The 24,261-nt window shown below is 45.6% G+C and overlaps 1 protein-coding gene across 2 annotated transcripts in view; it reads left to right on the top strand.

Annotated features, from left to right (window-relative positions):
* LOC146195829 (uncharacterized) overlaps positions 1 to 14,159 on the top strand; it is a 30,237-nt gene extending 16,078 nt beyond the window's left edge. The window contains exons 5-7 of one of the 2 annotated variants that reach the window (XM_084596285.1): positions 2,148 to 2,203; positions 4,441 to 4,509; positions 13,751 to 14,159. In XM_084596285.1, the coding sequence (XP_084452411.1) occupies positions 2,148 to 2,203; positions 4,441 to 4,509; positions 13,751 to 13,873 (248 nt within the window). In that variant the 3' untranslated portion in view covers positions 13,874 to 14,159. Of the gene's footprint in view, positions 1 to 2,147; positions 2,204 to 4,440; positions 4,511 to 13,750 lie in introns of those variants that run through there. The other variant, XR_014705601.1, reaches the window with a different exon arrangement.
* Positions 14,160 to 24,261: the final 10,102 nt, after the last annotated feature.

The following is a 24,261-nucleotide window of genomic DNA, read 5'->3' as shown; positions in this document are numbered from 1 at the left end:
TTCAGAACAATTATTGTTCTTGGACATCGTGCAAGAAGTTATTTTGTGGAGACACCTAATCTCTCAGTGATGAAGGCATTGTGACCGGCAATCAAAACGATCATCTGTGGAAAATGTTCGAGGCGTTACACTGTCCCAGAATACGCCTTGTGACGAGCTGTGTCTGTACAAAACCGCTATCAAGGAAAGCAGATTCCAGGATATTAACCAGTACTTGTGATGGCTGTCCGGAGATGCTTTTATTTCTTGCAATAAATAGAATTTCCGCGGGAGAAAACTATTGTCGCTGCTCCAGCAGAAAAACGACATTATATTGGATACACGTATTGAGGCATTAAACGGAACCAGTACGCTGAATAAACATTTATTGCGTTTGCAAGTGCTCATGTATATAGCAAATATCCGCTCTAGAGCGTTTTCCATAGCAATGAACATATCTGACCGAACTTGTATAGCATATACGGTTAAAGACTCCAAGTACTCATATATCAAGACTAGAGATTTGAATATTATAGACACAAATATTTCAGTAACTGCAATAGATTTTAACAAGTTCAAGATGTTCGTTTTTCTGGTTTTACGTTACGAAACTTTCAAAGTTCGAAAACATTAAGCAAGATTTGCACATCGTTGCCTTAGTATCAATAACTTTAGCTTTGTTAGGTCATTTATAGGGAAGCTTTTGTCGGCGTCGATAAATCCAATTCAGGCAGCATGCGCTAAAAAGCATCCAGCTGCACTGGAAATAAGTAAAAGCCACTACCGTCACTTTGTATGATGTTGATGCTGTGCGAGGCGGGCGCACTGCCTTAATGCTGCCGAACGTTTTACTCCATGCATATTGCCCGCGATATACGTCTCATTGTCACGATAATTGCCTGGGTCGACTGGTAAGTAGAATACTGGTTTTAGCATAGTTACAACCAAATTATGAGTGACGTAGTATGAATTTCACATTCATCCATTTGTGAAGGCTATCCTGAAATAGTAGCTTTGAAGGTATCATCTGCATAATACATCCGCTCGCATTTTTTTACGATATGACCAATCCCATCCGCAATTCCTAGTCGAGCAAATGTTAACGGAAAACACAATTCTTGGCTTTAATGTTAACTGAGCAAACTTTAACTGAGAGCTGAGACCTCGTCAATTTACTAGTGCAGCTCTGAAGAGTGTAGAAAATCGGAAACGAGAGATTTTTTGCCAGAACACTGTGTCTGGTGAACAATGTGAACAATGGTTTAGTATGCCTTCCGTTTTATTACTGAAAAAGCAGGTGGCATTCCTAGCTGACTGGCAGGGCACTGAATGAAGTAGTTGGTTGTAAATAAAAGAAGTGGAGAAAGAAATAGTTCGGGTGTAAATCATTAGTTGTCAGTGCAGCACTATCCTTGTCGCTGTGTGGGTAGTTACCCTCTTTGTATCCCCATCTGTTCAGCAGCATTTTGTCATGATATATTTACGGTTCCCTGGGTATTTCTCAGTAGTAGGTGCTATTTCTCGCCTCAATAAAGTACTCACTAGTATGGAATGATCGTTGCGCCATTGAACAATCCTGATACTTGGCGTTTGGTTCATTACATGTACCATCTTGAAGTACAGAGGGGTATTTCACAAAACAACAGATGGCTTGTCAAAACTAAGGCATCGGAAAATCGATGCGAAGAATACAGCAGATTACAGTGAACAGCACTAGTGCAATTGAAAAAAAAGACCTCAAGTACATGCTAGGAGCTAAGCATTACTCTTAGAGACGACCTAATTGGGTTTTATACCTTTTTTGAGATGGTGTATCCAGATTTTATCGCATGGTTGCACAAGTCACTACTCCTCTGATAACTACTTATTAGGGGTATACTGAGTTGTTTATAGAAAAACAAAAGGGTCGCTAATAGCGCATACAAATATCTGCTCCAAGAATATAGTGTGCCTCTATGGTGTGTATTTGGTCCCTTTCTTTTCCTTGACCAATGATACTAGTGCCACCAAAGCAAAGAAACATGTGCAAGGTACAATGTATTGGTTGTTCAGACAACATTTTTTATAGGGGTATAGAGTCGTTGAATATTCAGATGCTCCTATTCTTTACTGTTCGTTAAGTATCGTCTGAATTAATCTAAATTTAACCTTGCTGTTCTTGTTTTCAGGTGGTGTGGACTGCGCCTGCCCAGTTTCTGTTCTTAATTGCTCCGATCACAAATTGGTAAGTATCGCCCTAACATCCGAAGCGTGAGAATTTGGAAGAAATAGCGCTACATTTGCAACACCAATATTGGCGTGGTATTTAATCAGATGTTAGTTTCTTAAACATTCATACTATAATACTTCACCAAAATGATTTTCTTAGCAGTTTTTAGTGTTGTCTTTTCCGTGTGAGGCAATTTTGTTTGCGGTGGGCCTGCTGAACACTCTACTGTATTTACCAACATCATATTTTCAAGTGTTGTAAATTGTGCTTCTCGTGTACAGAAGGCATTTATTGCGTCTGTTATATTCCGGGCAGCTTTGGGTTGCTAAACCCAGTCGACCATTCCAAATTAGAAAGAATTTATTACAATAATTTATAACTTGTCGTTTTAAGTACAGGTTGCATTACTGTCTGCCGTCAGATCTAAGCATACGTTAAAAAAAGTACACGAAATGCCGTCTGGACAAAACACAAGGACACAATCTGTCAACCTGTTTTTTAAGAAAGCACAATAATGTGCCTGGTAGTCTGGTTTGGTTCCATTTTGTGGTGTTAAACTTTCAGGCTAAGAGAGACACCGCAGTTGAGGCTTCAGAAAATTTCGACAACCTGGGGTTCTTTAACGCGCCCTGACATCGCAACGCACTCGGGCGCCATGTTTTGACCCACAAATGAAGCGGCCCTCTAGGCCGGGATTTGATCCCGCCTCTATAAGAACACCCGTGGAGCATTCTAATCACTGCATCACCACGGTGGTGAATGGGCCTGAATAGTCAATGTCTGCTGATCCAGCCTTGTAGGAGGACAAAAAACTGCGGCACTTAACGCGCCGCGCAAAAGAACAGCTGTTTGCTGGCTTTGTGCGCAGTCTGCCGGCTACAGTGGTAGACTTTCTGCTCAGAGCATCGACAATAGAGAAGGTTCTTTGGAAGCGGGCAACGTGTATAATAGACCTTATTTCGCTGCATCCCTTAAGAAGTCGATTCCGTCTTGTGGAGAAAACAGTGAATTATTCCGCGAACTGACTCGCTCTGTAGTGCGGGAGGAGCTGCAAAAACCTGAGTGTGCCTCAACAGCAGGAAGCCACTATTGCCGATACCATTCGCGACGAGGTACGTCAAGCCATCATGCCGCAGTCACTGGGTGATGACCTTGAGTCTTACCCAGCAGAGTGCAGGGCTTCCGTAAAAACGCGGTGATTGGGAACGTTCCACCCCACCATCAGCGCAAATTCTGCCTGTAATGCAAGCTCCAACATCACTTTTGCGACTGCACCACCTCTGGCCCCAATTGTTCATTTGTCTCATGCAGCCTGCCCAATACACTCTGAGTCAACGACGGCCTCGGTGCAGAACAGACATCTGTCATGCTCTTGATCGAAGCACCCTCCTCCGTTTTTACTGTGACGAGCTCGTCCATCTAGTTCGACAATGGCCCTACCTTGAACTAGGCCTGTACGGCTATGCCCCAACGCACGACGACCACCCTGTGGACAACGATCAAGAGATTTCGAATAATGTGTCACTGAACAGCTTACGCCTTCTCAGCGGTGGCTATCACGATCTGGTTCTCATCGCCTACCCGAATGTGTATAGACTTTCTCACGTGGGGCAACTGGACAATCCCTCAGCCCCCGGCTGGAAACTGGAGATGGCGACCTGTCGTTGGAATTCATCGTGATGAAGTCCCCCCAGTGACGGAGACTAGCACTGCAAAGGGCCCTACAAAACCCACGGTCACCTCGGAATAACCGCCTGTACTTTGGAGTGCCTGTATTTTTGGATGGGCAGAGGTTACGTGCATTGTTGGACACTGGGGCAGACTTCTGCATTTTGAGCAAAAACTGGCAACGAAAGGTTACGGCTTCATGGTCCGGCCCACTAATTTGCACCGCTCGTGGACACGTTGCCACTCATAATGAACCGTGCAAGGACCGCGGGAAAATTCGCGAAACCACCTTTATTGTTAGATGCCTTGTGCTGCGGAAGCATTCGTGCTGCAGATACTTGCTGTGGATTTTCTGCGGCATATTAGGTCTGTTATTGGCCTTATGAGGCGCAACGCCACAATGCAATGCTGAACGAGTCAGAAGTGATCAAGGTTTCATGGGGAACGAAAATGCTATATGCTGACAGATGTGATTCACAGTCTGTCGGCCGGAATATATTCTGTTTGTCTGTTATAAAAACCTTGTTGATATTTCCGTGCTTTCTTATAAGACGTTTTCAGCTTATGCATGTATTTGTTCGTAGCACGTGCCAGAATGCACCTACAGCTGCTTCAACCAATCCTGTAATGTGCCAAATGGAACACTTTGTGTGGTAAGTATGAAGCAGTTTTCTTCCGTTTTATGCCTGCTTATTTAAATAACTCATTTAGACTCACTGATTTCAATGATACTGAACCACTCTGGTAGGTGATGCTGCGAATTTATTCGGTTCTATAAAATCTAACATCCAAAAACATATAGACTACGTGCTTTAGCATCCATAGTGTGTTCTTTATCCTACGTACGAAGTTTGTATTTCCGTATGTGTAGTCTATATAGTTCATATGCACCCTCTATATTCCGTATTGTGTCTTCTAACCCTCATGAATCAGGAGGCCTATCATATAGAATGTATCATTATGGTTCCTTTTAATTGAACGCTATCTTCAACGTATCTGCATACGCACCCGAAACAACATACACCTAATAGAAAATTCATTCGACGAAGTAGCGCCTCAGTATATATATAATACAGCGGTTATAAATAACAGGGCTAAGCAGGTCAGATATTTGTAAACTAGTAGACTTTAAACTGTATTTTGGAAGCCAGCATTATAGCAGACAATTAGGCTGCCAGGCACGATGAATATGTTGACATTGAAGTCATGAAATTGATTTCAACATATTGCTATGATTCAAACCGTGCAGTGATTCGTACCTGCTAATTAGTTGTTTTTGGTATATTTACCGGGAATCTTCATACGACAAATCAGTATATTTGGTACTTGGCTTGGACAGGAATTTGTTGCTGGGGAAATATGCGCCTGAACTTGTATTCGCCTACTTTTTATTCTTGAGCGAAAGCCATATCCTTGTGCAGAGAGCAAATGCAGCACATAAGGGGTCGCGATATATTTTTTTGCTGTTATGCTGGGTATCAGTGGCTGATAGAAAAACAGATGCTGCGTTTCTGTCGCTCACCATAGGAGCTGGGAAAAGATGATAGACCAGAGGCCTCTGCATTTATTCCAAATTGAATAGCGGTGTGGAAGAAGCTCAGGTGATTAAACCATGCTGCTGCTTCGTATGGTTGTAAAACGCAAGGCTGTATTTCCCTAACAATGGTGATTTTTGAAGAGGGCGAGAGGTGTTTTATGGCATTTAAACACGGTTTGGGACCAGGCTGAACTCGAAACTCCAGGTATTTTAATTGACCTTGGCATAAAACCGTTTAACGTACAGAATTCCAATGCATTAACGGCGAAAATTATATTCACCACAGACGATCGGAACGGAAATGCGGTAGCTAAAGCTATGTTTTTCTTGAACATTTATAGAGCAGTGATTTACGATTTCTACCACCCAACGGGAAGGGTAGCAGAGTGATATGGGCTTTCCGCCATCCAAAAAGAGAAGGAGGAGACTGCAAAATTCAACTTTCTTTTATGGGCACTGCGGGCGTATCTTTCATGATTTGTTTTAAATGGTTAAACTATATATGCGTAGCAGGACTGAAAGCGTTTCTAGGAACAATAAGCAAGCGTAGAGAGTAAAAGTAAGAACCGGGGAACAGCTTTTTGGTGGGAAAAGGGGACGCCTTAAACATCATCTAGGGGAGAAAAGAAGGGAAAAGAATGTGAAACGCTGTAAATTCCTGGAACAAGAATAAGGAAGAGAACCTATAAATAGCAAAAATAATGTTTGGGGTGGTAACAGGCTAGCCTAAGCGCATCCTTCATTTGTAGACCAAGCCATTTATCGATGCATCTCGTTCGTTGAAGTATTTTTGCTAGAGTTTTCGGCCTTGACCAAATAACCGTTTATCAAAAGCGAACAGATGTTAGGTATATTTTGCTTCCACCAGGGAAACGGATAACATACAGCTGCGTTTCCGGTCGGAAGTAGCAATCAGTGTTCTAAACATAGGGCTTGATTTTAGAGCAGACTAGAAGACATTCATGGGAAGCTTTCGCAGTTGCCTTTTTGTTGTCTTTGATCGATGTTGTTGTATTGCTTCACCCTCAACTTCACGGCTGCGGAATGAAGCAAAAATATACTTTCATATTACAGTTGTCATGTACCAAATACTGCAGTGTCACTGCCATTGTAAGCGACAACGTCAATGCTACGTTTTTGCATTTTAACCGTCCTATGCATATGGTTCATGCTAAGACGTTCAGTCAGCAGGATCTGCGCTTCACATTATAAGCATGACGCAATATTCCACTACGCATTTCGCTGAGCAGACCACCGCTCCTAGACGGCTTCTGACGGGAAAAAAAAATAAATATTTCAGTCGAAAACAGTAGTTTCTTGGTTCTATATAGTGGGTCTATCATTTTTCTCGCTGATGTATTGAAGGGACGGGAGCTGGTCTAGAGTCGTTTACCTATACGCATTCGCATAGTGAGAAATGCTTCAGATTTGCTTCTGCAAATTGCTTCCCGTAAAATAGAAATTTGCCCTCTGCAGTTACGCATGAGGATCTCCAGATGATCGTAAGCAGTAAACCGAGATGCGGTGAGCTGCAAGCATAATAACGGCAAGTAAAGACGTCTATAATGCGCGAAGCGCTAAGCGGAAACTTCCTCGCAACATAGCCTTAGCAATGAAAAGTATTCTCAGCTATGAGGCAGGGGGGGGGGGGGGGGGGGAGAAAACTGTATGTCTACTGCCGGAAAAAAATGTACGTATCGCGAGCATTGCTTTGAGGAATGTGTCCGGTTGCGCTTTTGCTCAAATTTTTTTCCGATATACTAGCGCCATAGCGCTCTCACGGTACACAAGGCGCATTATTTGGCACAAAATTTCAATCATGACACAAAGTGCACATAAAACGTGAAGCAACAAGTGGAATAAGAGTGAATAAAAAGTGATGTGCAATGCGAGATCAAGATCACCGCATGCCTCATGTTGTTCAGCTTTTCAAATCAATTAGTTATTCATTCATGATAAAATGTCGAGAAATTTCTGCCCAATAATCTAAGAGTGAATATAAAATGACCACAAAAGTCTAGATATTGTTTGAAAGTTTTTTAATATTGTGTCGCGCGTGTTTGGGTCACGTTTAATTCGATGGCACTGTTGAGGCAACACTGGCACTGAATACGGCATTTGCACACCCATTGGTGGGTCTATAAAACTGATAATCGTCTCACAAAACTAATGTCCAATCGAGGCATGAAAACAGAAATATGAGCCGAGGTTTTGAGCCTAGCTTCTAACTTAGCCTATGTTATGAGCTTAAGAGTTCTGCTGCTGTGCGAAAAATTCAGTTGGGGATGCTTGAAATGATAGATAAGTACGTTCATCACATTTCAAGGCTTTTTTTGCGCAGCGTCTACCACTCGTATACAAAAATCACTTTCCCACGCTATTGATTTGTGCCCCTACGAGAACAACATTTCATCTACAAGGATACCATATCAAAAGATATGAAGCGTGTCTCTCGCATTCCACAGCGCTGAAAATAGAGCGCGCCATCTAGTTGTTCGTTTACTGTGCTTATAATACGTGCAATATTTCGAGCATACAACAAAACGACCAAAATGAAGGGCGCCGAGCATCCGATGTGATCGCTTACTTCCGAAGTCCAGTTCGTGTCTATTCGTCTATCGCCGTTGTTAAAATCTGCTTCAGAGAATACACGTCCTCAACGAGCTATTGTAACTTCATTTAAGTTTACTTTGCGGAAAATAAACCCATGCAAGTAGGTCTTTCTAAAGCGCGCCGCACACGGTACCCTGCGACGTGCCACAGATGCACCACGATAGCCCTGCGCGCGCATGAACGGGAGCGGAAATGATGAAATGCATCAAAAGCGTGCGGACTCTGTTTTACAGTTTACAATTTCCTGCCCTAAGTGGCAATCTCTGTCAGGAGTTGCAGCGTAACCACGCGATACTTTCGAAGACTATACAATAAGGCCGAGGTAGTGAGCGACAACCACCTCTCGAAAGCATGTTTATGAGTACCCACAACTGCTGTCCCGACGTATAATTTCATGATCTCTATTTTTGTCGCCTTCAGCTTCTCCACAGACTGTTCACCATTCGTCTCCACTTTTAAATTATATTTCTCCTTCGCCCTATGACTGCAAGAAGGGCGTATGGTGTGACAACAACTATGACAACAACTATGACAACGACCACAGTAAACACAGGGAAGAAGGCTCTCATTCTAAGCGCTATGAAAGAATATCGTAAGAATGGCTACGCGAGCAATATATTTAAAATAAAAAATTCGGCCTATCAATAACCTCACATTGCGGAAGGAAGACCTCAAGCAGGTCGCTATTATTCAATATTTTCTGATCATAAACGGCTATGAAAAATATATAAAGACTTCGAATTTCCAATTTTTACAACCCTCTTCAAAACAAACAACGACGCCAGTAGCGGGTCGTTAGGGGTCTCTAAAATATCATAATTTAGCCGGAACTATTATAAGCTTGGTATGTGATCCTTCCACTCAATCTATTTTTGTATTAGCGTAAAGGATGACTTGAACAATGGGGTACTCACTGCTTGGTCTATATGAGAAACTGAAGGGTTGATTTTAGAATTTATAATAGAATTCAACCTGCCTAGGTTAGTCAGTTCAGTCGTTCAGACGTGTCCGACTCTTCGTGGCCCTATGGACCATGTCACGCCACGCTTTCCTGTCTCTCACCTTCTTCCTAACATCACATAACTTCATCTGCAGTGCCTCGAGGATGCCATCTAACCATCGCGTTCGCTGCCTACCCCTTCTCCGGCGACCCTCAACCTTTCCCAACATCAAATCTTTCTCCAGCGGCTCCTCTCTTCTCATCAGATGACCAAAGTAGCTGAGTTTTAACTTTAGAATTTGACCCTCCAATGAGCAGTCAGGGTTTATGGTCGACAATATCGACTGATTTGATCTTCTGGCAGTCCAAGGAACTCTCAAGAGTCTTCGCCAGCACCACAATTCAAACGCGTCAATTCTTCGGCGGTCAGCCTTTTTCACAGTCCAACTCTCACATCCATACATCACAACTGGAAAGACCATAGCACGAGTTATACGGATCTTGGTTGGCAGACTAATGTCTCTGCTCTTTACTAGGCGGTCAAGGCTAACCGTTGCTCTCTTTCCCAGAAGCAGGCGTCTCCTAATTTCATGGCTGCAGTCTCCTTCCGAGGTAATCTTGGAGCCCAAGAAGAGAAAGTCTGTCACAGCTTCCACTTCTTGTCCATTGATGCTCCAGGACTTGATAGGGCAAGACGCCATGATCTTTGTCTTTTTGATGTTCAGTTTAAGCCCAAACTTCTCACTCTCTTCTTGTACGCGCATCAGAAGTCTCTTGAGTTCCACTTCACTTTCTGCCATTAAAGTGGTATCATCCGCATATCTAAGGTTGTTGATACGTTTTCCAGCAATCTTCACTCCATATGAAGACTCGTCCAGACCGGCCTTCCTCATGATGCACTCTGCATATAGGTTAAATAGGCAGGGCGACAGTATGCAGCCTTGCCTCACTCCTTTCTCAATCGGAAACCAATCGGTAAGATTATGCCCAGTTCTGACTGTGGCCTCTTGTCCTTCATACAGTTTCCTGAGGAGACAGATGAGGTGAATTGGAACTCCCATCTCTTGGAGAGCTTGCCACAATCTGCTGTGATCTACGCAATCAAACGCTTTCGCATAATCAATAAAGCAGAAGTAAATGAGTTTCTGGAACTCTCTTGCTTTTTCCATGATTCAGCGGAGGTTGGCAATTTGGTCTCTAGTTCCTCTGCCCTTGCGAAACTCAGCTTGCACGTCCGGAAGCTCCCGATCCACATACTGCTGCAGCCTACCTTGGAGGATTTTCAACATCACCTTGCTAGCATGCTGCGAAATAAGCACGAACGGCGGTAGTTGGCACAATCTTTGGCACTGAATTTCTTTGGAATGGGGATGTAAACTGACCTTCTCCAATCCTGTGGCCACTGCAGGGTTGTCCAAATGTGCTGACATAATGTATACAGAATGTTAACAGCGTCATCATGGTTGAGGTTTTGAAGCAACTCAGCTGGACTGCTATCAATTCCGCTAGCTTTGTTCTTAGGAAGGCTGGCTAAGGCCCATTCAACTTCACTCTTCAGGATGCCCGGCCCGAGATTATTAATCCCAGCCGTCTTATGTTGTGTTTGCACATCTGGGTCCTTCTTGTACAGTTGTTCTGTGTATTCCTGCCACCTCTTCTTTATATCTGAGGCTTCAGTCAGGCCTCTGCCTCGTTTGTCCATTATCACGCCCAGCTTAGCACAGAAGCTTCCTTAGATATCTTTGATCGTCTTATACAGAGCTCTTGTGTTCCTCAATTGGCTGTTGTCCTCAACTGCTTGGCGCTGTATGTTCAGGAAGGCATTCTTATCTCTCCTTGCTATTTTCTGAAAATCCTCATTGAGAACCTTGTATGTTTCTCTTTCCCCCATACCTTTTGCCATCCTCCTTTCCTCAACTATTTGCAAAGCCTCTTCAGATAACCAGTTTGCTTTCTTGCATTTCTTTTGCTTTGGAACTACCTTAGTAGCAACTTCTTGTATTATATCACGAACATCAGTCCACATCTCTTCGGGCTCTTTGTCTTCTAGATCTAATTCTTGAAATCGATTCCTCACTTCCACAGCATATTCTAATAGAACCTGATCCAGATTATACCTGAAAGGCCTTCTAGTTTTCTGCGTTTTCCTCAATCGAAGCTTAATCTTGGCAACAAGAAGCTGATTATCGGTGCCACAATCGGTTCAGGCCTTGTTTTTACTCCTTGTATAGCGCTTCTCCATCTCTGCCGGCAACGAATATAATCGATCTGATTCCTGTACAGACCGTCCGGTTAAGTTCATGTGTACAGGCGCCTCTTGTGCTGTTGAAAATGAGTATTCGATATGGTCAGGTTGTTTTCTTGACAAAACTCTACTAGCCTCTGCCCAGCTTCATTTGGCTCGCCAAGACCGAACTTTCATATAATTCCGGATATTTCTTCACTCCCGACCTTAGCATTCCAGTCTCCTATGAGAAAAACGACGTCTGATGATGGGGTGCGTTCTAAAAGTCATTGTAGGTCCGCATAAAATCTCTCAACGTCAGCTTCTTCAGCAGTAGTGGTCGGTGCATAGACTTGGATAACTGTTATGTTGAAAACGCGTTAGTACCTAAGTTACTAACTAGGTTAGTACCACTGACCAAGGAGAAGGGTAAACCTGAAACTTAATACGCAGTAGACAGGTAATTTTCAGCAGCCTCTGGAAACAACAGGAGCGAAGCACTGGTAGTGGTTGGGAATATTTGCCTTTTCAACAAGTAATAAACGCTATCCGGAGTATGACGGAGAATTAACTACGAGAATACCATTGGTATGGAGAGTATTTTGCAAATACTCGCATATTATGAACAGTTGCTTACTAAAGAGGAGTATATAACACTAACCTATCACTAAAGAGGAAGTATATAACAGTCGAAGTTTAGTGAAACTAACCTACGAGGCTCAAACTGGGAGTAAACCGAAAATCTTTCTGCTTTAGCTAAGGACAACGCAGAATGTTACAGAGCGAAAAATGGTAGATCTAACGTTAAGAGCTAAGAAGCGTGCAGAGTTGATCTCGGAAATACCTCAAGTTAATGACTTTTTAGCGAAAATGAATTTGAAATGTAAATGGGAAGGTATTTATGGCGAAGAGAGGATAGCCGAAGGTTGCTATGGGTAACAACTTGCATTGCAACTGAAGGTAAGTGCGGTAGGGCACGGCAAAATATTAGGTGGGCTGATAGGGTTAAAAATTTTGCAAGTATCAAGCGAATTCCACTACCACATGGCTTGAATCTCGGAATATGGAAGAGGCCTTTGCTCTACAGTGGTGATTATAATCCCGCTAATGATGGCGATTTTCTCTTGTTTCGAGCTACGGTCTGCAATCTTCAGCATGGCAGACATTAGTGTGCCAGAAAACCACAAAACAAAGACGACGAAATCATCAATGTCTAGGTTTCTCTATGGTGCGAAAAAGATACTGAAATTAGGGTCTTTCACAAAAAAAGTGTTCTCGTACATTAGGAGTATGGTTTTCGTCCACTACATCGTGTCAAGTGAAATGAATATTGAACTTAGTAACACTCACAAAAAAAAAATAGAAATGCAAATTTAGCACAATAACTATATTTGCTCTTGAGAAGCAAAAAAAAAACTGCGCAACAAATAAAACATTCAATCTCCCTACTTGGTTTTATACCTACTATTATTTCTTCTTTAGCTACCATTTTTATGTAAATATAATAAAGAGCCAAACAGGAAGAGTTTCTGAACTACGTTAGACAATACGAGCCTAAGTTGGACAACATTTATTAGCGCCTGAATAATAAACATCGCACAGATATTTTCGGAATAAGTTACAAAACATGGCGAATTGATGGGTATCATTTAAAGACAGGACGTTGCTTGCATGCTACTTGATAGCACGTGGAGCTTGCGCTATCAAACGGCTGTCGCTGCTAACATGACAGCTGTCAAAAAAATGATTGGCCTGCAGGGTCAACACATCGCAACCACATAAACTCCAGCAGGAACACATAGATTCAAGCAAGTTGTATTTGGAATAGCGTCAAATGAAGCCAAGATTGACAAGGAGAATCCTCTGATGAGGTAATTTTAAGTTTGATTTGGTTTGTTTTGTGGGATTTAAAGCCTCAAAGCGACTCAGGCTATGAGAGACGCCGTAGTGGAGGACTCCGCAAATGGAGACCACCTGGAGCGGCCGCCGAGGCCGGGATTCAATCCCGCTTCCTTGGGAACAGTAGTCGAGCACCGTAACCCTTGCACCACCCCAGCGGGGAAATTTAGGTATCCCAACTGAACAAAAAAATACCTATGATTCACAATTCACAATAACGTCATACAGATTGTTGGCTCTGTGCTAGCACACAAATGTCAGACCATCTAATAATTTTCACACGTTGATTGATATTTGTATGAGATTATATGAGAATTCTACCGCTTTAGTATGAGTTTAGTATGAGAAATCTGTATGAGGTTTCTGTATGAGGTTATTGTGACTCATAGTGGTTTTTCACTAGGCATGAATAAATATATAAAATCTGTTTTGGCATAAAAGGCATAGGTCAAAAAGAATTGTTGGCACGCGGATTCTATATGGGCACCCAATGAATCTGTTGCGGTGCGTATCAATTAACAACTTGTGTTTGGTGAATACGAAATTATTAAATAATAATTTGATTTGCTAAAATAATTTTATAGTGTTTTCAGAAAAAGAAAAGTTAAAATTTGAAAGGCGTTATTAACAGGCACTGTCGCGTCTATTACTAAGGCATCCTAACATTTGCTCTCTTTTCAGGGCTTGCCCTTACAAGGAGACATGGCATCACTGACCACCCAGGCACCAGGGCATTTATACAAGAACGGAACGTGTGTTGGCGGAAAGTGCGTGACTACGAGCACGTATATAACCTGCTACTAATAAACCGGAACAGAACCTTACAAGATTTAAAGCTTCAGTTGACTTCATTTGCAAAAAAAGAAATATAATTATCCTCCTCCATTCATTCTGTCCTAGAAGATACAGCACAAAGTGAATATAGCGAATTAAAACACTATACGGGCTTGCCTATCATAGCCAAGATATTGAAATATTGTCTTCCATACTACCAGCAAAATACCTCAGATTCGCTTTGTTTGGTGTTCACTAGATCATCCGAAGCGCCAGTGTATTTTTCTATTAAACATAAGTGCTTCTGAAATGTCCTTCCTGGCATTAATTTTTTAGTTAGCGTTGGTGGTGTGGCTACTTCCTGGAGTAAAATGCGCTTCTATTTCTTTCAAGAGAATAATTCCTATACACAGGGGCCGTCATCCGTCAAAGTGGTGCTTTTTCGCGTTGCTGGGAGGACAACGCCGTCTTAGTTCTGCAACCTCTTCTAACATATCTCGTATATTACCCCCTCGCTCCTATGTTTAACGTCACAATGGAAATCTAGGCTCTCCTACCCTCCTCGTATCACGCACGTAGTATTACACAGCTTACGAAAATGAACTATACACCTCATAAGTGTCACTTTGACTGCTGCGCATGCGTGATGTTGAATAAAGGAAAGCGCTATATGAGCAAAGACCAACCAAAACCATAGCAATATTTTCACGCCATGCTGACAAGCCTGGTAACCGCCCGTGTGCTGTGCAATGTCGGTGTACGTTAAAGAACCCGGGTGTCCTAAATTTCAGGAGTCCTCCCCTGCAGCGTTTCTCATAGCCTGAGTTGCTTTGGGACGTTGAACCCCACCAAACCAAGCCAAACCAAACCATAAACGAAGAGACTGGTTTCGAACTGAAATGACCTTTTTACAGGACTGACTTGCGCCCGAAAAATAACTAAGCAATCTGGTTGCAATGATAACACCAATCATGCTCACCGCTCGTCGAAATAAAAACGCCCGTTGTATTCCTTACTGCAAATTTTAAAGTAGGCACCGACACATACAGATAAACCCTCCAAGAAATACTGGAAAAGTCCCTAACAGTACTGCGAAAAGTGTAATCGCCTGTGGTCATTTCAGGCTAATCTCAGTGCAACCCGCGCCACATAAAACGTGCTAAAGGCGCATTTATCGACTTCGAGCGTAAAACAATAAAGAACACAAGATCGGACAATTGCCTACAATCAGTAATGAGGAAACATAATGGCGGCATTACTTCTCCCTTCAAGAAACCCCCATCCCACGATGTTTCAAAATAAACAGAGAAACGTAAACATATACAGCAAAAAGTGTACACATCACGGACCTTTAACACGAGTGATACGGTGTAACACGAGAACAAACATGATTTCTGGCCATGCGTTGCTGTTTGCATGCAGTCGCTCCGTCACTATTAACTTCATAGTTCAGATGTCAGGCAAGGTGAATAATGCCGTGTGGCGTAAACTTAGATATACCAACGTTTCAGCTATTTCGAAATGGCGAATCAGCATCCACGCCCACACGTAGTCTCCTATCTGCACCGCGTTATCATAGGTTGAAGCGTCGAATGCGCTGCGATGCTGGTGTTTAGTGAGCAGCCGGGCGGAACGTCGGGCGTCCGTTGCGAGCTGCAGGTGGGCGGCGATGTTGATGTTTTTCTCGTCTGTAACATACTGAAGTATTGCGTCGAGTTTTGGTGTGAGCTGCCTGCCATATGCAAGTAGAAATGGGGTCGATCTAGTGGTCTCCTGGAAGCCGTTGTTGCAGGAAAAGATAACGTAGGGCAGTTTTATGCACATTTCTTTTGTTCAGTATCGACGTGCATGGCCGTGATCTACTGAAAGGCTTGTTATGCCATTCGTAAGTCCATCCGCCTACGGATAATAGGCAGTTATTCTCCGATAGGCGTTCATCTGTAGTTTAGAATAGCTTGAGCGAGCTCAGCCATAAATGTTGGTCCTCGGTCCATTATGAACACCCAAGAAACACCATAACACGCGATAATTATTTCAGTCAAAATCTTAGCGAATTGTGCACTACAGATTGTTACCCAACACGTTCACTTCCACGCAGCATGTCATGATTGTCACAATGATCCACTTGTTCATTGACGAAATTCAGATCGCGTCGAGGAGGTCCATCGCTACTTGCAGAAAGGGCTTACTCGGGAGTGACATCGGGCCCAGTAGCCCAACAGGTCTCGTAAGGGTCGTGGCACATTTTCACACAATTATCGACATCAACAGGTAATAGTGGCTAATAAATTACTCCTGGATTCAATGCAACTAACGCACGTGCTTAAGATGCCTTGCTGTCAGCTCATCGTGCAACGCCCACGGATTTTTTCCTCTTTCATTTACACGGTACTTCTATGCGCGAAGATTTAACGATGACATCAATGCTCATGGCGAACAACGGCAATTGCGCTTGAAAACAGTGGAAGTAGAAGCGGTCTTGTACTCCAGGTACTCGTCTAGACCTTATAACTCAGGCTCGGAGTGCTGCTGTGCGGAACTTCTGGCGCCTACCGGTAACAAGAATTCAGATTCGTTGTCTTTTAGGCGGCAAGTCAACCGGGCTCGTTGCAAGCAGCCTGTGTCGGAGTACTTGCATCCAGACTTTTACAAATCTGATGTAGATTTCTTGAAGAGGTAAGTTCGATTGAGCATGGTGCCAGGAGCGGTGTTTAAAATTGTCAATCTAGCAGAGCTAGCGCTTGGTGATAGCTTGCTACCTTGAATTGTCCTTTTTAAATTTACAGAGAATTCGACGTGGCACAGTTGATCACTAGGCACTCCTTCCCGGTTGTCGAGTAATTGACTTCGGGTTTTGAAAGGGACCTGAGAGCATAGAAAATATTTTTTCATCAGTCACTCATCTGAACAAGGACGGCGTCTTCGCCCACGCAGACTCCATCATCATATATTAGTCTGGGCGTTTACTTCAAAGTGACGAAAAGCAGGGAGAGATTGTATATGTCGCTTAAGTCCCCGACGGCTCCCACTTGTGGTGCTTTCCTTTCTAATACTGCTGTTTTTGTAGCTACGTCAAAGGTTCGCGGTGCACTAAACGTTCTTGACAAACTGTCGGCAACACACGCACAGGCGCCCAAGTTTGTGGAACCTGCGCCATTATAGCTGTTTTCTTTGTGTCAGCCTCAAATCTGTCCTTGTTTACGTAATGACCCAGAAACAACAGCTGACTATTATATGAAAGCACACTTCTGTGCTATCAGTGTTAGTCGTGACGACTTGATTGCTTCAAGCAATCTCCGAATCCTTTTCTGGTGGTCTCACAAAGTTCGAAGAGAAGGCAATGAGTTAGTTATGTATGTCAGACAAATCTGCCACTTTATGCTAGCAGCACAGAACCCATTACTCGCTGGAATGTAACTGGTGCGGAACAGAGCCGAATGGCGTTAGCTTGAGCTCGAAGAGGCCATCTGGTGTGATTAACGACGTCTACTCTCGGCCTTTTTTGTCGGCCAGAGTATGTCAGAACCTGTTCTTTAAGCCTATGGACAAAACATATTTAGCGTTGCAAAGACTAGTCTTGTAGATGCGAATACGGGGGTAGAAATACTTTGCGACCTGGTTCACAGGGAAGGTACATTACGCAGAAGCAAAATGTATCAACTTTCTTCCTCACTAAGGCGCCTCTGCTGCCTAGATGTTCTTCGATGAGTTAGTCACATTATTACAAAGCATTAAATAAACATAGTCGACAATGTCCTGATGTTCCCGCGTTGATACACAATAACGCCTCTAACGAAGAGGTCGCGCATGTTCGTCCGTGATTATGCCGTGATTGGACAACCGAGGTTTATGCTTCTTGGATTCTGGAGAAATGAACTCGCTGTGAATTTTAAGACGCTTGCTTATCTCTTCTTGCCTGCTTCATGGTGGGCTGGGGTAACGTCAAACTTTGACCATATTGGTCAGGCGAATCTCTTGACAGTTTTTCGGGCAGTGGAAAAACATATCGAACATTTGGTCACTTGTCAAGACAATCCAATAGTCGTGCCTTTGTTGCGGTAACGGTGTTCTCCAGTGAGCTCGTTTTCAGCATTTCAGCTTGTTCATTTCGGAACTGGGAGATAACGCTTGCGATGCCCAGTCCTCAATCAAGTAGCAAGTGGCTATTTCAGTTGACAACGACTTCGGTGGTTTCAGTATCGCCAAAACCCACAGAAAATACGAGGCTTGATAGGGACGGTACGCCAGATTCTTCGTCTAGAAAGTTTAGAGCCAATTTCACTGAACTTGCCGCAGCAGGTATGGCATAATCTGTCGAAGGATTGAAGAGCTTTAGGAAAAGGTTCATGATTGCTCCATGATCTTAGAGAAATACATACTCAGAATCACGCAATGGGAGCATTGCTGCAGGAGCACGGAGCTAGTTGAGTAAGGGTATTCATTCATTATCACCCTTTCAGCACATCGTCTTGATAGCATCCAGCAGTTCACCGTACCTTCTTGCCGAGCACCACTAAAAATAGACTGCCCTCGGGGCTACTGGAAATAAACGCTTCAGAGGCTCAGTTCTGAGAATTGGTTTTTGCCTTGGTTAGGTCGTCGGAGTGTATTGCTACCATAAACTTGGGTTCCGCAGTAATCCACGTGCAGGCGGTAGGCCTCGGTGTTGTCGATTTTTGAAGTGACCTGTAAGCTTCTTCGCCTAGGTGACAAACCAACGTAATTTTTTCGGCGTTTAAGGGACGTCTGGAAACAGAGGTCACCACCTTGATCAGTTGTCACGTAGTCGTGACAAGTCCGATAGCCACAAATGAGGAGAAAACTGCAATAAACTGTTTTTATTTCGATTTGTTTTGCGCCCACAAAACAACCAAGCCATCCGGTGGCAGATCCAGCAACAATCGTGCACATCTGTCACCAAGATTATCATTGCGGTTGCACTCGGCAGCGCTGAATTCAAACTAGGCACAGAAACGTCTATGTAAACCAGCCGAGAGATGCTGGAAAACACCAGAATAATACGGAAACAGTGTACTCGATTATGATCATTCAAGAAGAATCTCTGCGCACTATGCGCTGGTAAAAAAGCTATTGCCGCGAAACCTTCAAAACAGTATTTGTTGTTTTTTAACAGCCGCCGGCATACAGGCTTATCACTCTAATTCTGGACCGCGTATCAGTTCCGTTCTTTGTTTGTTAATGCTCGATGTCGCGAGTCACACTTCTATCAGTTTTGTTGTAGCGCAAGATGCACCGAGATCTGTCTCGAAGGTTCCGGCCACTTGGGTGTCTTTCCACAATGTTCCAGCCCGTGCTGGTAGCTGTTTGCGACGTTATCTAGATTGTTCTGTGCAGCCTTTAAATTGAGCGTTGCCGAGTGTGACCAGCGTTCTTTGTCCGACGACCGACGAGCACGTTTGTTGCTATCGCCGCCGCCGAAATGCTTAGTTCTTTTGCGAGAGCAAGTCAGCCCAAATAAAGGGTTTCTTTAGTGCAATCATCGACCCTTCATTTTTGTCGTCGACCTCGTCACCACTACGTGACATCTGGTGGAGGTGCTGCCTTTAAACCTTCAAGCGAAGACCGAAGCAGTGTTCCTGTCACCCTGGAAAACCAGCCTACAGGTCACCGAGCCAGCTTCAAGGCCTACAGCCAGAGCACGGTCTGCTACCTGACCCCATTCAATTTCGGAAGACCAACGCGGACAATGGCCCAGCCTACAGCCCCGGTTGTTTTCCTTCAACCCCGTGAGCCCCCCTGCTTCCATGCACGACCGGACGAAGATGCAGAAGACTGGATGGACCTTTTCGACCGTGTTGCAGAATTCAATGGCTGTAACGACGCCGCGAAACTAAGGCAAGTCTACTTTGTTCTTCAAGGACATTCCCGCGTTTGGTTCGAAAATCATGAAGCAGCTATGAAGGATTGGGAGATTTTCAAGGAAGCGTTTTTGACTGCCTTTTCAAGCATCGTCCGAAAGGAAAGAGCCCAGGCCCTCCTTCAGTCAAGACTGCAACTTCTTGACGAGCCTGTCCTGGCGTACGTTGAGGAGATGAAGCGCCTCTTTCGTCGCGCCGACCCGAACATGAACGAAAGTGAGAGACTTAAATTTTTAATGCGAGGCGTTAAAGAATCGCTTTTTGCAAGTCTTGTCCGAAATCCGCCAAAAACCATGGCGGAATTTGAAACGGAAGCGTCTGCCATCGAGAAGACGTTGTACACCCGGATGCGCCACTACGAGCGGCCACTTCAGCCAGACTACTCAAGCCACTACCCCAGCGCATCTGCAAGTGGAGAGAACCTTCGTGACCTCATCCGGGAGATCGTGCGAGAGGAGCTCCGCCGAATGCAGCCATAATCGCAACAACGCCAGGTGGCGACGCTCGCGGACGTCGTCCGTGAAGAAGTCCAGCAGGCGCTGGGCATTCCTGAAGCGACGGCTGCGACTGTTCCAGCACAAGAGGCAACAGCGATGAACTACGCTGGTGCATTACGTCGCCCTCCGCCCCGACGTGATGACTTTCCGAGCCCTCGCCGCTACCGGCCTGTTCCTGAAAACCGCCCCTTGGCTCCCGCCCGCCAAGCCTACCAACGACCAACAAGCCCCAGGAAGTGCGACGCATGGAGGACAGCGAACAACCGGCCATTATGCTTCCACTGCGGTGAGGCCGGCCACATTCTGTGGCACTGCCCGTACCGACGAATCGGTCTCCGCGGATTTGGAGTCGACGCTCCACGACCACGCCCAGGTGAACGACCGCAAGAAATCGACAACTATCTGCGTAGCGGTGAGATTGCGCCACCAAGCCGTCGATTCAGGTCTCCATCGCCGTACAGGGCCCGCTTTGCGTCGCCAGGACGTAACTATGATGGTAGTGTGCGCGGAAGGTCCCCAAGCCCCCGTAGGGGAAACTAAAGGCAGCAATCTTTGGAGGTGAGGTTGCTCAACGGCGAAAAGACGAAGATCATCCGCCGCCGACGACCACTAACGACGACGCAACCATTTCATCGCCGCTCCACACGACGACATCAACGACAACACGACCAGAGTGCAAGCAGACACCGCCACCAACCAAGTAACAACGGTATGCCCCGGCCATGACCTGAAGAAACGACGGAGCCGAGATAGGACACTAAGGCCCACGCGCAATGCGAGGACGCGAACAATTGACCTTGAAGTTGATGTCGACGGTCGCAGAGTCACTGCCGTAATAGACACCGGAGCTGACTATTCAGTCATTAGTGGACCGTTAGCCTCTCAGCTAAGAAAAGTTACCATCGCTTGGGATGGCCCGCTGATGCGCAAAGCAGGTGGCAACCTGATTACTCCATCGGGACGATGCACTGCAAGAATATCCGTGAATGGGCGTACATACCCCACCAGCTTTGTGGTCTTGCAGCAATGCTCCCGCGACGTGATTTTAGGCATGGACTTCCTAAATGAACATAGGGCTATAATCGACCTGCGATCCAAGCTCATCAAGCTCTCTGCAGAAAAAGCCATTCCTGCTACGACGACGTCGACGCAACCCATCGCTCTAAACGTCCTCGATGAAGAATTGTCCGTCCCGCCCCGATCAAGCATCGCAGTCTGCGTTGGTAGCGCAAACATCGAAACCGCTGAATGCATCGTGGAAGGAAATATCCGATTGCTCTTAGAACGAGGTGTCGGCATCGCAAGAGGCATTACGAAGTTCCGGAGAGGTCAAGCTCAGGTTCTGGTAACAAACTTTATCGAAGAATACCGGCATCTCAACAAGGGCACGACGATAGCTTTTCTCGACGAATAAGCGGACCTCAAAGATGTATTCTCCCTCCACGACCAAACGCTGGAAGACGCACCAGACCTATTCCGTCAGCCCACATTTGACATCAAACCGGCATTGACCCACAACAGGAAAGACCAGATTCTCAGTCTGCTTCGAAGCTACGGGGAGTGCTTCTCATCGTCATCGAAGGTACGACAAACACCACTGGCCAAGCATCGCATAATAACGGACGAACACGCCCGAGCTCTGCGCCAAAGCCCTTATCGTGTATCGCCGCGAGAACGCCAGGCCATTCGCGATCAAGTTGAGGAAATGCTGCGTGATGGCGTAATCCAGCCAACGAACAGCCCCTGGGCGGCACCAGTCGTTTTGGCCAAGAAGAAAGACAGCACACTTCGCTTCTGCGTTGATTACCGCCGCTTGAATAGCATAACGAAGAAGGATGTCTACCCGCTTCCCCGCATCGACGACACTCTGGACCGGCTCTGCAATGCAAGGTACTTCTCATCGATGGACCTGAAGAGCGGATATTGGCAAATTGAGGTCGACGAAAGAGATCGCGAGAAGACCGCATTCATCACACCGGACGGCCTTTATGAATTTAAGGTTGTGCCATTTGGCCTCTGCTCCGCACCAGCCACATTTCAACGAGTAATGGACACAGTCCTGGCATGCTTGAAGTGGCAAATTTGTTTGGTATATTTGGACGACGTTGTTGTCTTCTCGTCAAACTTTGAAGACCACCTAAAAGGACTACAGACAGTGCTGGAAGCCATCAAGTCATCGAGGCTAACGCTAAAAGCAGAGAAGTGTCATTTCGCCTACGAAGAACTCCGATTCCTAGGTCACATCGTTAGCAAGGACGGTATTCGCCCAGACCCGGAGAAAACAGCTGCAATCGCACAATTCCCACCGCCTGCCGACAAGAAAGCTGTGCGCCGATTCCTTGGACTATGTGCTTATTATCGACGATTTGTCAGAAACTTTTCGCGGATCGCCGAACCATTGACGCAGCTTACAAAGGCTGACGTACCTTTTAAATGGGAAGCGCCGCAAGGAAAAGCCTTCGACGAACTTAAGCGCCGCCTGCAATGCCCTCCTGTGCTTGGCCACTTTGATGAAAACGCCAAGACCGAAATTCACACCGGCGCGAGCAGTGTAGGCCTAGGAGCCATTCTCGTCCAGAAGACTGCCGGACAGGAAAAAGTAATCGCCTACGCTAGCAGGTCTCTCACAAAAGCCGAAGTAAATTAGTCGACGACCGAGAAGGAGTGCCTTGCGATCATCTGGGCTACTTCTAAGTTTCGTCCATACCTATACGGCCGACCATTCAAGGTGGTAAGCGACCATCACGCGCTCTGCTGGCTGGCTAATTTGAAAGATCCTTCCGGCCGCCTTGCCAGATGGAGCCTACGACTACAAGAATTTGACATGACTGTAGTCTATAAGTCGGGCCGGAAGCATTCCGACGCAGACTGCTTATCCCCCGCTCTCGTCGATTCTCCGCGGAAGGACGATGACGAGACGCCTTTTTGGGACCGGTAAGCGCCAGCAGTTTCGCAAAACAACAGCGATCAGACCCTGAGCTGAAAGCGCTAGCCGATTACTTGGAAGGAAAGACCGCTTCCCCTCCTGGTGTGTTCAGGCGACATTTATCATCCTTCACGTTAAGCAATGGCCTCCTCGTGAAGAACTTTGCACCCAACAAGACCGCGCAGCTTCTAGTAGTGCCTAAAATCCTTCGGCAAGAAATTCTGCAGGCGTGGCACGACGAGCCCACAGCAGGCCACCTCGGATTTGCGCGTAAGTTGCGTCGAATCCAGGAGAAGTATTACTGGCCGCGACTGCGTGCCGAAGTTTTCCGCTACGTTAAGACGTGTCGTGAGTGCCAACGACGCAAGACGCCGCCGATCAGACCAGCAGGACTACTAAACCCGATTCCGCCCCCAATCCTGCCCTTTCAACAAATTGGGATGGATCTCCTCGGCCCCTTTCCATCTTCGTCTCTGGGTAACAAGTGGATCATCGTGGCCACTGACTACCTTACCCGTTACGCCGAAGCAACAGCACTACCAAATGGTACCGCGGCAGAAGTCGCCAAATTTTTTGTCGAACAAATTCTCTTGCGACACGGCGCCCCAGAAGTGCTCATCACGGACAGGGGAACGGCGTTTACGGCAGAGTTGACGCAAGCCATCCTGGAATACAGTCACACAAGCCATTGACGAACAACTGCGTACCATCCCCAGACCAATGGCCTTACGGAGCGCCTGAACAAAACGATCGCGGACATGATCGCTATGTACGTCGACGCTGAACACAAGACCTGGGACGCCATCTTGCCGTACGTGATCTTCGCGTATAACACGGCAGTCCATGAGAAGACCAGAGCGATCCCGTTTAAGCTTGTGTACGGCAGGGAGCCCACGACGACGCTCGACGCAATGCTGCCGCACGTTACCAGCGAAGACAACCTTGACGTCGCCGCCTACCTGCAGCGTGCAGAGGAAGCCCGACGACTCGCACGGCTGCGTATTAAGGACCAACAGCGCACCGACAGCAGACGATACAATTTACGACGACGCCACGCAGAGTACAATCCAGGAGACCAAGTGTGGGTTTGGACACCAATTCGCCGTCGCGGATTAA

Source organism: Amblyomma maculatum, chromosome 3 (assembly GCF_055883805.1).
Source record: "Amblyomma maculatum isolate TAMU_Amacu chromosome 3, ASM5588380v1, whole genome shotgun sequence".
Lineage (NCBI taxonomy): Eukaryota > Metazoa > Arthropoda > Arachnida > Ixodida > Ixodidae > Amblyomma > Amblyomma maculatum.
The sequence above is the reverse complement of the archived record's forward strand: the minus strand, read 5'-3'. Positions and strand labels throughout refer to the sequence as shown.